General features: G+C 36.7%; 1 protein-coding gene across 2 annotated transcripts in view; it reads left to right on the top strand.

Moving 5' to 3' along the window:
- SOS1 (SOS Ras/Rac guanine nucleotide exchange factor 1) overlaps positions 1–16,536 on the top strand; it is a 118,560-nt gene extending 102,024 nt beyond the window's left edge. Inside the window, exons 18-23 of one of the 2 annotated variants that reach the window (XM_053666856.1) lie at positions 1,425–1,597; positions 1,797–1,913; positions 3,160–3,424; positions 8,845–8,889; positions 10,591–10,709; positions 11,614–16,536. In XM_053666856.1, coding sequence (XP_053522831.1) covers positions 1,425–1,597; positions 1,797–1,913; positions 3,160–3,424; positions 8,845–8,889; positions 10,591–10,709; positions 11,614–12,105 — 1,211 coding nt within the window. In that variant the 3' untranslated portion in view covers positions 12,106–16,536. The remainder of the gene's footprint in view (positions 1–1,424; positions 1,598–1,796; positions 1,914–3,159; positions 3,425–8,844; positions 8,890–10,590; positions 10,710–11,613) is intronic. The other variant, XM_053666857.1, reaches the window with a different exon arrangement.

Here is a 16,536-nt window from a genome sequence, read left to right as displayed (position 1 = left end):
TCAGACCCCTGTGGTCCAGCCGTATGAAACAACATGCTGTCTCTGGGTGTGCCTTCCGGGCTTCATCACAGACCAGTGCCTCTGTACACACTGCTGCTTTGCTTGGAATGCCCTTCCATCTCAATCTGCTTATTAAATTTCTGTTCATTTTTTAAGACTTATTTTAAGCATCACTTTGTCTGTGATCCTTTCCTATAGGTAGAGTTAGGCACACTTCCTTTGTGCTTCACTAGTACCAATATAGCACTTACCAGATTGTACCATAGTAGCCCCCATCAAAGCTCTGAACTCCTTGAGGCCATGGACTGTGTGTCTTGTTGTTTTCGGATCTGTAGTACCTAATGCAGTGCTTGGCATATAGCAGAGGCTCGGTACACATGTACTAAGGGAATGAATTTAGATGTTTACACACCCTCTTTCCCCCCATCCAAAGCATCACAGTCAGTACTTTAGGGGAAAGGCCAGAAGCATGAGAGAAATAGGGCAAGGTTAGCAACAAAGGCATCAACAGTCACAACCACAGCTAATGAAATGTGTACTTCTGTCAGGCCCTATTCTAAGCCTATATACTTGTTCCTTTCTCACAACAATTCTGCCATCTGCATTTTATGGATGAGAAAACCAAGGCACAGAGAAGCTCGGCAACTTGCACAAGATCATACAAGTAAAAAACAGCAGAGTTGGCTCCAGAACCATTACACTAGAACAGGAAGGCACTAGAGTGGTCCTGGCACCAGGGGGCCATGTGTAGAACCAGAGTGCCCACTATTTTCTTCATTCTCCTCCTCGTCCAGTGCACAGCCTGCAGTGATGAGGAAATGGGAGCTCAGTTATCAGGTCACCACTAATTCTAGAAATATCGAAGGCCAGAATATATACATAAATTAAATGCAGGCTTGCAGATCCTTCCATGTTTACATGAGTAAGCCTATCCAAACAGAACTACATCTGAATTACATATAAGCCCTAACTAACTCTTGTGGGGCCTCAAGAGCTGAGTAAGCAGCAAATAGAATCCTCTGAATGGAACAGTCCCCCTTTTGCCAAAAATAAGTGTTATTAGTAATGGATTATTATTAAAGTTTCTTTTACACAACTGTGACTTTTGTCAGGTGATATGTAGTTTGGCAGGTATGGAAAATTGGTTATTCCTCCTGAAAAATGTATTAACTTTGTTAAATTTTTTCTCTCTTTTCTTGGGTACTTATAAAACTTCAGTTTGTTGCAGGAGAATTTAATACTCATACAACTTTTTCTCTTGACATTTACCTAGCTTGTTGTTTTTCACAGAAGGGAAATCTGCACTTCAACTCTTTTGGTTATGATGGTTGAGATGGTACAGTGTAAAATGACCACAATTACTAAGAAAGAAAAACTGGGTTTTTCCTTCTTTATCCTTGAAATAATTTCATTGTATCTTTTAGGAATTTACCTAACTAATATCTTGAAAACAGAAGAAGGCAACCCTGAGGTCCTAAAGAGGCATGGAAAAGAGCTTATAAATTTTAGCAAAAGGAGAAAAGTAGCAGAGATAACAGGAGAGATCCAGCAGTACCAAAATCAGCCTTATTGTTTACGAGTAGAATCAGATATCAAAGTAAGTTGAACTATTTGAAAATACACATTTCTGATTAAGTGTATAATCTGCCCAATGAAAGGCAGGTTTATATTATAGAGAAGAAAACAAAAAAATAATTCAAATTTTCTTATGTTAAATGTCTTAAATTATTTTCATGAATTTCAAACTGAATTTCTAATATTTAATATTAATAATTGTTTCTGTGCATTTATTTTAGAGGTTCTTCGAAAACTTGAATCCAATGGGAAATAGCATGGAAAAAGAATTTACAGATTATCTTTTCAACAAATCCCTAGAAATAGAACCACGAAACCCTAAACCTCTCCCAAGATTTGTAAGCATTTTTATGTCTATATTACTTTTACATTTATATATGTTTTTCAGTTGTCCTCTGTATCTGGTAATGCTGTCACTACCATATGTGTTACACAGATTAGTTTTTTCTATAAAGGAATTTAGGGTGAAGTGCACAGGTGATAGGTAAAAGTAATGAATAAGTACATAGTAAATATGCTCAGGAATATCCCACTTGGTTCCACAAAATGAGTATTAATATTATTCTGAATAAGTCCTGATATGGTAGATGAAGGTATTAAGCACATATAAAAGTTTTTATTTTTTAGACAAAAAAAAATTATTCAAGATTTATTTTAAGGGCACTTTGATTAATTTATACTAATTCACTTAAATAAACATACTTATGACTTTTTTTCAGAGTAATGACTTACGAGGTTTGGCTAAAGATAATTTGGGGGAAATTAAAGTTTCCATTGTTTTTTAGTGCTTGGCAGTGCCTGGCCAAATTTATGTACAGTGTTAGCACCTCACTGCTCTAACTACAATCTCTATTATTCATAAGAAAGTCAAGAATCAAGAAGTAAATATAAGTGGCTTCCAAATAACCAAGATAGATCTCAAAATGTCTGTGAATTAAAGCTTATATAATTATGTCACAAGAAGATTTCTCAAGACCTGAAATAGTTTTTTTAAAGGTGGATTAAAAACAGCAAATTGAAAATATTTACACAGTCTGCTCCAATGAGACATACTGATATCACTGAGAAATGATCACTGTAAGAAAATTCCGTAAAACTAATGTAAACACACAGATGAAAACTCAGGCGATTTAATGCATTTATGAATGTCAAGTGACCCGACAGTGTCACTGGTACACAGCACGGTGAAGGAGTCACAGTTCCCAGTCATGATCCTGGCTTTTCCAAGAAGGGTAAATCAGTTCAATATAGTCTGTTTGAAAAGCCTGAGAAATACACAGCATATCTTAGAAAGATTTTTCACCCCAAAATATTAAAATAACAAATACTCTGGTATTTATAGGATTAAGATTGTTATTTAAAGAAATTCACTCCCTGATAATTTAGATAGCCAAGACTTTATGAAAATGGGATGTTAATGTTTTAGCTTGAACAGGTTAATTTTGAATCATTGTGTAATTTTTTTACTGGTGGTATATGGTTTTCTTAAACATTACTTGAATTTTACCAGGCATTTATAGAAATACCTTCCTTTCTATTCTGGTGTTATAAGTATTATGGGTTGTTTTTTTTTTATGTCTACAGCCAAAAAAATATAGCTATCCCCTAAAGTCTCCTGGTGTTCGCCCATCAAACCCAAGGCCAGGTACCATGAGACATCCCACACCTCTGCAGCAGGAGCCACGAAAAATTAGTTACAGTCGGATCCCTGAAAGTGAGACAGAAAGTACAGCATCTGCACCAAATTCTCCAAGAACACCGTTAACACCTCCTCCTGCGTCTGGTGCTTCTAGTACCACAGATGTCTGCAGCGTGTTTGATTCCGACCATTCAAGCCCTTTTCACTCAAGTAGGTGCTAAAATTTTAAGTGCTTTAAAGTAATTGTTAGTATTATATGTAATAGAGGTAAAAAAGGGTCTGTAAAATTGTCCTTATGTGTTTTTTGGTAAATTTGTAGACAAATCAAATACCATTTCAAAAAATAGTATAAAAATATAAAATAAATTCTAAATTCTGGCAACCTATAATTTTAAAAAATTTTTTTAAACAGCCTTCCTTAAATTTATTATATTTGGCTGGAAGACGTGTTAATGAAATTGCTAACTGCAGCTTTATTTGAGCACATTTTTAATTGGGGAATTTAAAATACATCTGTCATATCCAGAGGGAACAAAGGTAACTCCTAAAATCCGCAAGGAATGTCAATCCAAGGCTTTAAATGCTGTCTCCAAAATGATTATATCTGTATACTACTCAGTGCATCATTCCCTTCCCACCAAACTCTGCACTTTTTAATTCACAGTGTATCAGATTCAAATTCCTGCTTAACCTTTCTCAGTCTATACCGTCGGGCACATGGTACATAGTACCTGTACATTCACGCTCAGCCATTCAAATCTCACAGACTGCATGCTACTGCTCATCCCTTTCTTATTGCTAGATCAGTACTATCCAGTAAAATTAGTGCAGGCCATGTGTGTACCTTTGAATGTTCTATGGTCACATTTTTAAAAAGCATAAATAATTAGGTGAAATTAATTTTAATATATTTTATTTAGCCCAGTATCTGTAAAATCTTGTCATTTCAACATGAAATCAATATAAAAATTTAATGAGACATTTTACATTCTTTTTTTGTTCTAAATCTTCAAACTCCTATATGTATTTTACACTTAACAGCACACTTCAACTTGGATGAGCCACAATCAAATACTTAATAACCACATGTGGCTAATGGCTACCAAATTGTATAGCTCGGCTGTGGCCTTTTGAATAAGCCACCTTTTATACATAGGTGCTTCTCAACACACAACCTTTTTTCACTTGTTCACTATTAAATCAAAACTTGAATCTCATTACCTTTAACCCTCTCACAACCACTTCCATATGTTCTTGCCATTGGCTTGTCTTAGCTCAGTGTGCAGACCAAAACCATCCTGGTATTTGATGTAACTGAATGCAATACTCAGAAGCAGTGTGACATTATTATGGGGGAGAAAGTTCAGAAGAGCTGACCTAGGAGTTAGGAATCCTGGCTTGTCATTCCAGTCTGCTAGTGTGCTTTCTGGTTTTAGGTAAAATACTTTTTCTGAGCCTTCTGGGAATCAAACTAGATTTAAGATTTCTTCCAACTCAGAGGATCTAACTTTTTAACAAAAATTGAATTAAAATTATTCTTTGGAGGCATATTATTTTGAGACTTGGTCCAGAATCCTATTTATTTATTCCTGTGTTATACATACATTTGAGTTCTTAGACAGTCTGTCTTGTCTTTATGCCCCCTAATGTGTATTTGTTTTGAGAATTACTACATCTTGGCTTTATTTGGCTACTGAGGATTATAGAACAATGTTATTCACTTAGTAGGCTACCAGATCTTTTTCAATGATATGTTCAAATAAACACCAAGTTTTAAAAAATCCCATTAATTTTCCCCAATCCACCAACCCCTTAAATTAATAAAATAAAACCCGCTCTATTTGCACTTGACCTAACCTAAAATCAGTATTTATTCTCACCCATTTTAATTGTTTGCAGGGTTTTTCCCTAAGATAGATGGCTCAAGTCTATATTATAAAGATTCCCACAAAAGTAAATTATTAAAATCATATTCTGCATATTGCCAATTCTATTTCTCTTAGTTTAAGAAGTAGCTAAAAATGGAAAAGGTGGAGAGACAGGAGATAAGCACATTATGTTCAGATTAGTACTAACTCTGTAAATGATCCGCAGGCAGGGAGAAGGGGTCGTTCTGGAATGCAGTGCTCCCGATCAGTGCCTGGTCTTGTGGAGGGAACAATGATAACTTAAGTAGCTGGACAAGTGGAAAAACCATTGTTCCAGTAGTTAAGCTTTGTAATCTTAGCCTCGAGAGTTTTCTCAATTTCTTTCTTTGTGATAAAGAAAACCCTATTACTATTCCCTTTGGTCTTAGTAAAAATTGAAAATAACTGGTTTTCAAATCAAATAAGCCTGCACAACGTAAAACTGTCTGTATGCTCAGTTAGTCCCTTACTTAAAACTTACCAGTGGCTGAGTGTATTAAAGGTCCTCATCTGCTGCTTAAGCCCCCACTTCTGCTTGACAGACGTGTTTGTACTGGGTAGGGCGGGGTTCTCCAGAGTGCCCGGCTTGCTACCCACTGCGCTGCCACCAGAGTGAGCACCTACTGCCTCCTTTCCCCAGGGCCTGCAGCCAAGAGCTGCTGCACCTGCATTTGTGTCCTCTGAACATATTCCGCTCAGTACGAAGTGGCAGAAGTACCACTGCTTAAGTTTTTCAAAAAGCAAATTCGACTAGAATTTTGATTAGTCATAATAGTACTTTTTTGCTTCTTACAGTTTTTTTACCAAAACAATTTACTTTAAACCCAGTAATTATTTTATTTAACCAGTATCTGTTGTATATTTCACTCCTTGCCAAGCACTTACACATCTTCTCTCGTAAAGCTTACAGTCTTACTGAGACATAAAAATTAATCATAGTGCAAAGAAAAGCATAGCTAAAGGCTTAACCATTGTTAAATGCTATGGTTCTCTTGCACTATGATTATTTTTCATCTTTCAGTAAGATTGCAAGCTTTACCAGAGAGGATGTGTAAGTGCTTAGCAAAATGCTAGTAAGTGGTGAAGACATAAATGTTGTAGAAGTTTACACAAAGATAACAGAATGGGCAAGGATGGTCATGGAAAACTTTGTGGCAAAGACAGCAGGAAAGGAAACGAGCCCCATATTTAGTGTGTTACATACACCCTCACGTTCAGAGCCCTGCTCCGCACCTTGCCCTAGCCAGTTCCACCTCTGAGGTGATGAGGACAGCGGCTGGGAAAAGGCAAAGGACTACTCAGCTCCCTGCTTTGTTTCTGCTGCTATAACGAGGAGAGGAGCAGGAAGTGCTCTAGGTACCTTCCTGCCGGAAGAATGCTGGACACAAAAGGGAGCCAAAGGTCTGGCCCGATCGGTGTGCTACACCTGCACTTTTAGCTCTATCCCTTCTAGGGGAAGCTTTGCCAAGGAAAGATGTATTCCAGGTATTTCATGGAATGCATGATTTTCTTCATAAAACATTGTAGTAGGAGATTAATTTTTAATCTGAAATACATTTGCACTTAAGAGGCTTTTGTGAATTTAAGAAGTTATCCATGATTTATATTATTTTTTTCTGTAGGAAAATGTTTGTTCCTATTTCAAGGATAACTCTCTTAGAAATTGGAGAGGATCCTCAATGGTAGTTTCAACCATGGCTGTATATTATAATCCCCTGGAGATGCTAATGTGCAGCCAAGATTGAGAACCACTGATCTGTTATTTGGGATTTGTGCTAAATAAATTAATACTACATCTTCAAATTAATTGTATTTTACTCCATTATCAACAAATGTGTCAGTACCCAGCTGACAAGAATTTCCAGTATATATTTCCTGACTAGATCATGTATAATTTGGAGGGATTTTTATAGCATTTTCCAAGCAGTGAGACCAATTAATTTAAAGTGACAAATGAGGAAAGTGCCCCCAGTTTAACAAGTGCATGAATCTAAGCCTGTGCTGCATATAAATATGATCAAGGCCAAGTTCACACCTGTGTGCTCAGGTGTGTAGGCATTGGTATAATCGTTCTCTCCCAAAGCCTGCAGTTTGCAGCTGACATGAGTTTCCTGTTTTGATTTTATTCCTATGTCATACTAAGCATACGACCATGTTCTCAAGTTGATCTCCAGGAGGCACATTTATCTCCTCAGTAGAAAATACAGAAGTAGGCAAAGACTGGGGCTGGATTGTCCTGTCACAGGTGCCGATAAGTAGTGAAGAGAGTCACTGACAGCAACGGCTTCATTTAATTTCAAAGTATGAAAACGAATTTGGATCTTCCAAGAGTGACTTACTAGAATTAGCTGGATTGCTAAGCTTTAATAACAGTGGCCTCCAAATAAGTATCAGTACCGATGGAAAGGCAACGGTGGGGTAGATCATTTGAAATTCGGGCTGTCTGGGAAATAAGACCATTCTATCTATATGAGCAATCAAATTAATAGTATGGCCAACGGACCTGGGATGTAAAATTATCATTGTTCTGACCAAAGAAGCTGCGAAGAACCAATGACCCAAATTATGAGTGCCTGCCTACTGTGCAAAAACGAGGAGAAACTCACATTGTAAAAAAATCAGCTCCATCTAGTGTTACAGGAATTATTTTAGTCCCCTGGATTTTACCTGTTGGTAATGCGAGGCTTGTAACATAAATGACCACACTGGCTAGTGTGGGTCGGCCTTCCTTCTCCGTTTTTCTACTTGACTGCTCCTCTGGCTTGTAGGATTTCCTTTTTGTTGTTGTGTTCAAAGAACTACCATTGCTAAAAGTCAGACGTTCTAAATTTACCAGTGAGTTGCCTGTACAAAGTGTGCCTAAGCACCAAATGTTTATCGATCTTTTCTAAGCGTTCAAGAATATGAAAGGGAAAAAACTGTATCACTTTCAAACTTCTTTGGTAATATCCAAAGCTGTAGTTATTTTATGATGAGAATATATTTCCCAGGAATATTTTCTTTTTTAAAAAATTATTGTTCAAGTACAGTTTTCTGTGTCCAAGAATATTTTCAAAGGTATATAATAATAATAGTAGTAAGAAAATCCCTTTTATTTTATAATTTATATGACAAACTCATTATTTACTACTTATTTCATAAGTCTGAGCTTTCAGAATCTTAGTATATAATATATTTCTATATGTCCAGCTCTCTTCTTTGTTCAGATTGGGTTTATACATTTTTTTAGATTTTATTTATTTATCTTTTAGAGGGTAAGGGAAGGAGAGAGGGAGAGAAATACCAATGTATGGTTGCCTCCCATGCATCCCCTCATGGGAACTGGCCTGCAACCCAGGCATGTGCCCTGACTGGGAATCGAACCATGGTTGTTTGGTTCCCAGGCCCACACTCAATCCACTGGGCTACACCAGCCAGGGCAAGGGTTTATACATTTTTTAAGTTTACCACTAATATGATATATTTTAGTTTTACCATGAATGCTTTTAATTTAATCATTGATATCAAGTAGTGAATTAAAAGGAATATTCAAAATTCCCAAAATGATATTAACTCAACTTAATTATTTTTCTCAAAAGTAAGTAGTAATGAGCTTTTACTCAAGATTTATACAGTTCTTTAAACTAGAATGACAAAAATAACATTGTTAAATAAAATTTTACAAATGAATTGAATATATCAGTGAAAGAAAAAAAATCTACTTTTTCTTGTTTCCTTTCACAGGCAGCGATACCGTCTTTATCCAAGTTACACTGTCCCATGGCCCAAGTTAGTATATTTGGTTTAAGACTCAATTCTCGCTTTGGCTTTAAAAATTAAACCAAGTGTAACCTTTCCTGCTGAAACTCTTTTTGAGTCTGACAATATTGGTACTTTGCTTGCAACATCTTAGAAGTGAGGCCTTCACTTGTGCTATCTTTTGAGCATAAATGATTTGCTTAAACTTATGTATACTTTTCATGCTTTTATAAAACCTTTTTCTCTTTTAAAAGAACAGTATTGTATGAGTGGCTTCCACATTTAACTACTTCTCTTTTCCAACTATAGAGTTTCAATGTGTTTAATGCTCAACTTCAAAAAAAGCAAGGGCATGCATGCGCCTGTGGGAATGCTGGCAGCTACTTGCAGGGTCTGGAGCACCAAACACACTCGGCCGGGCGACAGGGCAGACTGTAGGCAGAGGACTGTGATCTCCCCGTAGAAGAGCTACTTTTCAATTGCAGCCACTTAAATTATATGGCCTAAACATTCATCACTGTTAAGCAAAATAATGTTCTATTACAGATACTTACTTTCTTTTTAAAGTAAACTAACAATTCAGCAAATTATTTCATAAACTTTAAGCTAACAGGTTAATGTTTTTTGCTGTCCTTCATACAAATGATTTTAAAATATGAACAACAAAAATACTAATTATAAACTAAGTTAACATAGTCTCAGGAAAAAAAGGTAAGGTGATCAATATGTTGCTTGTTTACATAATATCACTACACAAAGTACTCAAGTACTATATTGTTATGACACTTAATTGACAAATAAAAGCTGTCAATGCTTAAAGATAAAAGAACCTGCCTGTATGATTTTAAATAATTGTTTAAGTATTTTTTCACATCTTTTTATAGTGCTCATAAACTAACAGCTTAATAAGTTATGCCTTTCAAAGTATAATTATTTATATGCCTATATTATGCCTTTGTCACCATAACTGCCTGTAAGATAGGTTCCAATTAGATGCTTTACTTAATTTTTTTGTGCCACTTCATCAACTTACTCTTAAATCAGGCTCAGCAGATTCTAGTGTAATTTCTGGTTTTAGTATCAGGGCTGCCTCACTCATCTTGAATAGCTCCATCACAATTAAAATTTGGATTAGAGTATGATGAACCTGATTTTGCTTACCCACCAAGGAGAGCCTGTATCAAAGCAAAACAAGGAGAGACCCCTCCCACAAACATTAGATTCTCTCTCTCCCTGGCATCCTTGGACAGAATTTCTGGGGAGAGTGATTAAGGTGAGAAACTAATTCCAAGGACTATCCAGTTAAGGGTAGGAAAATGCTATCCTAATAAAGTCAGAGGGGGGAAAGATGAGCTCATCACAAAAGCTTAACAAAAATGATCATTCCAAAGGTTTTTCATAGTTGGCTGTCTTTCCTAGAAATTGACAGGCCCAAATTTCAAAATTTCAATGATAAATTAACAGTGGGAATGTTATTTTGTTCAAGAAGCAAAATAACAGAGTATGTTAGGCCCCTTTTTTTCTGAAAATTCTGCTAAAAAAATTTCTGCATGCTTTTATAGCAGTTTGCTTTAATAAAGGAATACTATCGGGTATTGGTTTATAGAAATGCTTTTGATACTTCTGTACATTTCTTTTAATAAATATAAGCAGTTTCCAGCTAAGCCTTTTCAGGATCAATGCATGAAGTGAAATTCCTGTGACCTTTTTAAAAATTTCAACACCCTGCAGGATCTGCTTCAGTATCATCTATAAGTTTAACCAAAGGCACTGATGAAGTGCCAGTCCCCCCTCCTGTCCCTCCACGGAGACGACCAGAATCTGCCCCCGCGGAATCGTCACCATCTAAGGTAAAGCAGAAGAGCTCGTTACCTGGGAACTGGAATCATTACGGTTACATTACACTCAATTGCTGCGTCTAGTTTAGTTCTTACTGGGTTAACACTTACTGGGTGGGGGTTAGAGTATTTGGGCTTAATGGCATTTAAACAAGGATCACATACAGATTTACCAGGCAGTGCTAGTGTTTATTTGCTTTCTTCTGAAAGTAGTTTTTTGGTATATTTTCAAAACCCTTGTAAATCTAAATCATGGTTACTGTCAAGGAAAAAATAAAGGTTAATCTATGGAGTAAGAGTCTCAAGCAGAAAGGAGGAGGACTGAAGCTTTGTATGAAAGTACATCTTAAGTGAAACTTTATCTTAGCATATGCTAAATGTTACCTCTCTGAACCCTTTTAATAGTGAATCAGATGTGCTTTTAAATGGGATTTTCATGAAGATTCCAGGTTAGAAGAGACCTGAAAGGTTCATATAGCTATTTTCTCCACCTGGTTAAACTTCTTTCTCTGCCAACCGTTAATTTGATGCGGTGGTTCTCCAGGTGCCCAGAGGGCACAGCACCTCGATAAGTCAAGACAGTCCTTGCAGAATGTGAAACATCAATATAGTAAGTTTAATATTATAAAACAGGTAATTTATATTAAATGAGAAAAGTTCTTATATTAGATTGACTGATAGGTAAGCAGTAGCAAACAAAATTTTGAGAAAAGTAAAGTAAAACCTTAACATTGAAAAAAAATTTTTTAATGAATTAGCATAACCTCCCATTTAAAACATATGGCAAAATTCCCTGATCCACACCTAGGGTTCTTCCAATAGCCTGTTTGAAATCCCTAACCTAATTCTTAATATATTCATGGTAATGCATAAATTATATTATTATTAAATGTGTTTTCTTTTTCATTTGTCTTAGATCATGCCTAAGCACTTGGACAGCCCCCCGGCAATTCCTCCTAGGCAGCCCACATCAAAGGCCTACTCACCACGATACTCAATATCAGACCGGACCTCTCTGTCAGATGCTCCTGAAAGCCCACCCCTACTTCCGCCTCGAGAACCTGTGAGGACGCCTGATGTTTTCTCAAGCTCACCACTACATCTCCAACCTCCCCCTTTGGGCAAAAAAAGCGATCACAGCAACACCTTCTTTCCAAACAGCCCTTCCCCCTTCACACCACCACCTCCTCAAACACCTTCTCCTCATGGCATAAGAAGGCACCTGCCATCACCACCATTAACACAAGAAGTGGACCTTCATTCCATGGCTGGGCCACCTGTTCCTCCACGACAAAGCACTTCTCAGCATATCCCTAAACTCCCTCCAAAAACTTACAAAAGGGAGCATACGCACCCATCCATGCACAGAGATGGACCCCCACTGTTGGAGAATGCCCATTCATCTTGAGCTCCTGTGTACCAGGATGTACATTTTCCTATCCCCAAATCCATTGCTGGCAATGGATGCACTGAATGTGCCAGCACTGAGGAGTTGAAGTGAGAACTCCAAACACTAACGACTCTACTTCAAGATGCAGTATAAGACAATGAATTTTAACCTGGATGTAATTATATAATGAAAATCATATTCGTGTAGAATATGAGAAGACTGGTCTAAAGAAATTGGACAACTGATTCACCTGAAACTCAATTTAAAGGGACTTTTTCCAGCCAAAGGGCCGGAGCCTTTTTTTGTGAATTGATCTCTATCATTAAAGGGATGGAAAACACAGTCTAGTGTCCAGCAGGCCCACATGATGACAGTTTTTGTAATTCAAAATATTATGCACTTTTTAAAAAGAATCTTAAACAGGGATCTTCATATCTTCCTTTACTTTCCTTTGCTTTTACTTGTCCAACTTTAGAATATTTTCTTAAAAATCATTCAAAGGACTGTGAGGAAAGGCTGTGGTACCTGACCTTGTTGGCATCAAGGCCCAGCACTGCACTGCAGTCCTGTTTACAGCTCATTATAGTGACTCGAGTGAATTGAATGGGTACCAAGGCTTCACCAAAGAGGTACTTTTTTTTAAAGAATAATTACACCAATTTTAAGAGCATATCCACCCACCCTCCCTATACAAACAAAACGTGGTGGTGTTGCCTTCAAATGAGAATTTTTGTGTCGTTAACATGACAGAAGAACTTTTTTTAAAAACTGTCAAGTATATACAATTTACATTTAGGAGACTGTTATCTATGGTAGATTGTCATTTCACCCCTTCTCCCACCAAGGTTTACTGATCATCCATACCATGGCTCATAGCGGTCCCTCTGACCACGCTGTGACAATGCAGTCATCAGTGTGAAAGGAGCACTTAATGCTTGCTGGGCATCATGACACCATTCGTGTGTTGCCAATAGTTGAGTAATCAGCCTATCGAGAATTACCTTGCATTACCGAAATCATGTGTATATAGTGAATGTTATATAATAAACCTAGCAGGTCTGTTTTAATTTAATTGAATAAAGATACAATTACCTTGTTGGCTGGCATATATTAAATTATTATATGGAGAAAGTGGTTGATTCTTATTTCTTTGAGTTGAAACACACAAACACAAACACTAAGCATAAAAGCACGTATCGTGGTACGCCTTGGTTTCTAGTTCTGGATGTGTGTATTTATCTTAAAGAATGATCTAAAGTTGCAGTTGGCATGCAGGATAATATTTGGTTAGAATAGAATGGGTATCTTTTAAGCAGAATTTTGTGCGTTTTTTAATTTCTTAGGCAACATGTATACAGTTTGTTAAAGTTTATATTAATCATTCTACCTTGCTTGAGGTCTTTGCTCTGTCAGAACTATTCATAAGAGAACATCTACCTACATCATTAAAATCATAATATGGATTATTCATTAAACCTATGTATTGATCTTCTGAGTCTAACAAATTCTGTGACTGAAATGCATGCGACTTGTTGAAGAGGAAAAATTTTATTAGCCTCCAATGTAATGTCTGAAATGTGCAGTACTCCACCCGTAGAGAGCCATCGGTTCATCAGTATCTGCATGTGTCCTCTGAACAGTGAAGCACCATTACAGCAATTCTGGGAACCATGCCATTGGAGACATTTTCAGAAGTGTTGCATTATGGTTGAAACCTAATATTTTAATAATTTTCTGTGACATTGATTAGAGCATTAAATGCATATCACAGTCGTACAGTGTATAGTCCTTTAAGACCAGAGTGTTGATTGCATCATCATTAAGTAGTCCATCCTAGCATATCCTTATTTATTTGTTAGAGTTGAATCTTTGTTTAATATCTGTACTGTTCCTATTATGGTAGATAGCCATTTTTCTCTTTGTAAAATGTCTCCTTTTAAAAGTCTCCCCAAAATTAATTTCAAATCCTTTCTTGTATGCAAAGTACCCATAAGACCATTCATTCAATAAGTATTTAATAATCTAAGCCTACTTACTAGTGCTGCTACAGTTAATCACAATACACATTCCAGAATCTCCCATGACTTTTTATTAGACCAGCCCCGTTGTCCCTAGGATTTCCCTTTAAATGTCTTATTGATCATTTCTCTTTTTCATTACCCCATCCCTACTCCAAATGAGAACCTGAGAAAAGTCACATTGGAGCCCATTTGATCTCTCTGGCCAGTGCGTTCACCTTCAGTAAGGGTTTTCAATCTGCCTCATCGGATAAAGAGGAAAAATGCAAGATTTGGAGCTCTAATCCTACTTCACAAAGGGAACCATTCTAGACCTGGTGGTTCAGAGAAACCACTGTGCATCGGCTTTGTATGCTTTGTGGATAGAGGACACTTTTTTATTTTGAAGTGTGACATCTGGGTAAAAATATTTTCTGCAATGGCAACTAATTAGAGAAAGTCCAATTGGATGCTCTTAAATGGAGGTGAGAAAACTGTATCCTGGCCTTCACTTGTGGAACACTCGCTGACGAATTCATTCTTTTTGGGAACTAAAATTACTCAATCAGGGACAAGAGGTGGCTGAGAAGATGAATGCATCACCACAAAATTCTGCTTTCGAATCCAGGACATTATAAGACAGTCAATGCAGCAGGCCTTTTTCTAAACCGAATTTCAAAACATGGAACATTTAGAAATAGAAATGTTCTTAGAGGTTTCATTACCTGGATCACACAATGAAAATATTTCCAGGTTGAATTTACTTAAGTGGGCTGATAACTAATATACTTGTTTTGTAATAGAAAGGGAACCTTTTCACATATCTAAACACTTTTAAAAGCAGGACAAATAAGTAAATGTTTCTAAATTTATTCAAAGCTTATTTACTCTTCCCAGTCTTCAATGTATTTTAAAAGTGTAAATTATCAGGAAATATACAAACGTTAAAAGTTTGCTCAGTTGAAGGTCATTGGGTATCAGATTATGTGTTTAGTAGGTCACCATGCCCTCCCAACCTGAGAATGTTGTGCCGGGTCTGGATTTAGCAGGGAGCATGCCACAGTTTTCCACCACCATTAACAGAACAGTCGAGTGAACACGTACTGTTTCAGTAGGAGACTATATTATGGTTCTACATTCTCCCTTAATAGGTGTTTTCATAAATCAAAAATCAAGCAAACCAAAATTTGGATCTGTGATCATGCTCTTGTCTTAATTCTCAAGTTTAGCTTACTTTCTTATGTATTTCATTGTCTGTCTTTTAATGACAGCTTGAATTTCATTTTAAGTGATTCAGCCAAACCATGGAAATGGAGGGAGAGGTGTCCCAGTCTATTAGTGTTGTATATATTGAGAAAACCCTTTTTTTCCCCTCCAGATTTAGAAAGAAACCAATTTAACCGTTTGTTTCTTTGTGTTCCGCTGGTACAGGCAGGTCTGTGTCCTCAAACCCTGTGTCGTGTGACTGCTGTGCCTGCGCAGTCCCTGTTGTGTTGTACATGGGTCTTTACCAGCGAAGGAAACATCACAAGCTTATTGTCACTTTGGCTGAAAAAATTATGCAGTACAATTATTTATAAGGGAAAGTGATGACTTAGTTTATTTATTCAATATTTTTCTTCTGAAACATCTCATTACTAACTTTTAAAATTATTTTGTAATCTCTTATACATGAGCCAATGAAATGTTGTGAGCTCTAGTTAAGAAGCATGAAGTCTATATGATTAAACAACAAAAGCACTTGTAACTTGTTTTGTAAATTTCATGCCTTATTTTCCATTTTTGACACCGTAAAGTGCATTTTCTGTCAACTGTGAGTAAATTTCCCTTTTGCCTTTAATGAAAATAGTGCATTAAGTAGCCAATTGCTGCAAAATTACAAAGCAAGTTAGTTTAAGGTGGATCATATTGGACTACCCACCACTGAAAAGAAACAAGATGCATCACAGGTGGAAGTCGCACGTGTGGCTTTGGGGAGAGTGCACCTGTGCCAGATGCATGCCACTTTCAGTAGCTGCCAAATGTGCCTTTAATTAAGAACATCTCTAATTTTTTTCTTCAGATCAAGTCAGCATTTGGGGGCGGGATCAGGGCAGGGGACTTTGGGGTGCAAATATCTGGTGAGACCCACCAGAGAAGAAGCCTTTGTTTGTCAAAGTGACATGTTTAACTTTAGTTGAAACATGTTGGTGTACATATATGTGTGTGTATTTGCCTTTGTTCAGTAGCATGGTATTTGCTAGAGTAATTGTCAAAATAATTGGTCTGTTAGTCTTACTTTGATGTAAAAACAAAGTGTGATCTATACATCTAATATGGCCTTTGTACCTAACCATGTTCGTAGGTAGTCTTTGTACTCTGTGTGCAACAGTATTTGGTTTGCATTTAAAGTGAAAATAATGGCTGTTATTTTTCTGGCATCACTAAGATAAACTGAAAAACAATAAAGAAA

This window comes from Artibeus jamaicensis, unplaced genomic scaffold (assembly GCF_021234435.1).
Source record: "Artibeus jamaicensis isolate MK-2021 breed Jamaican fruit bat unplaced genomic scaffold, CSHL_Jam_final contig_465, whole genome shotgun sequence".
Taxonomy (NCBI): Eukaryota; Metazoa; Chordata; class Mammalia; order Chiroptera; family Phyllostomidae; genus Artibeus; species Artibeus jamaicensis.
The sequence above is the reverse complement of the archived record's forward strand: the minus strand, read 5'-3'. Positions and strand labels throughout refer to the sequence as shown.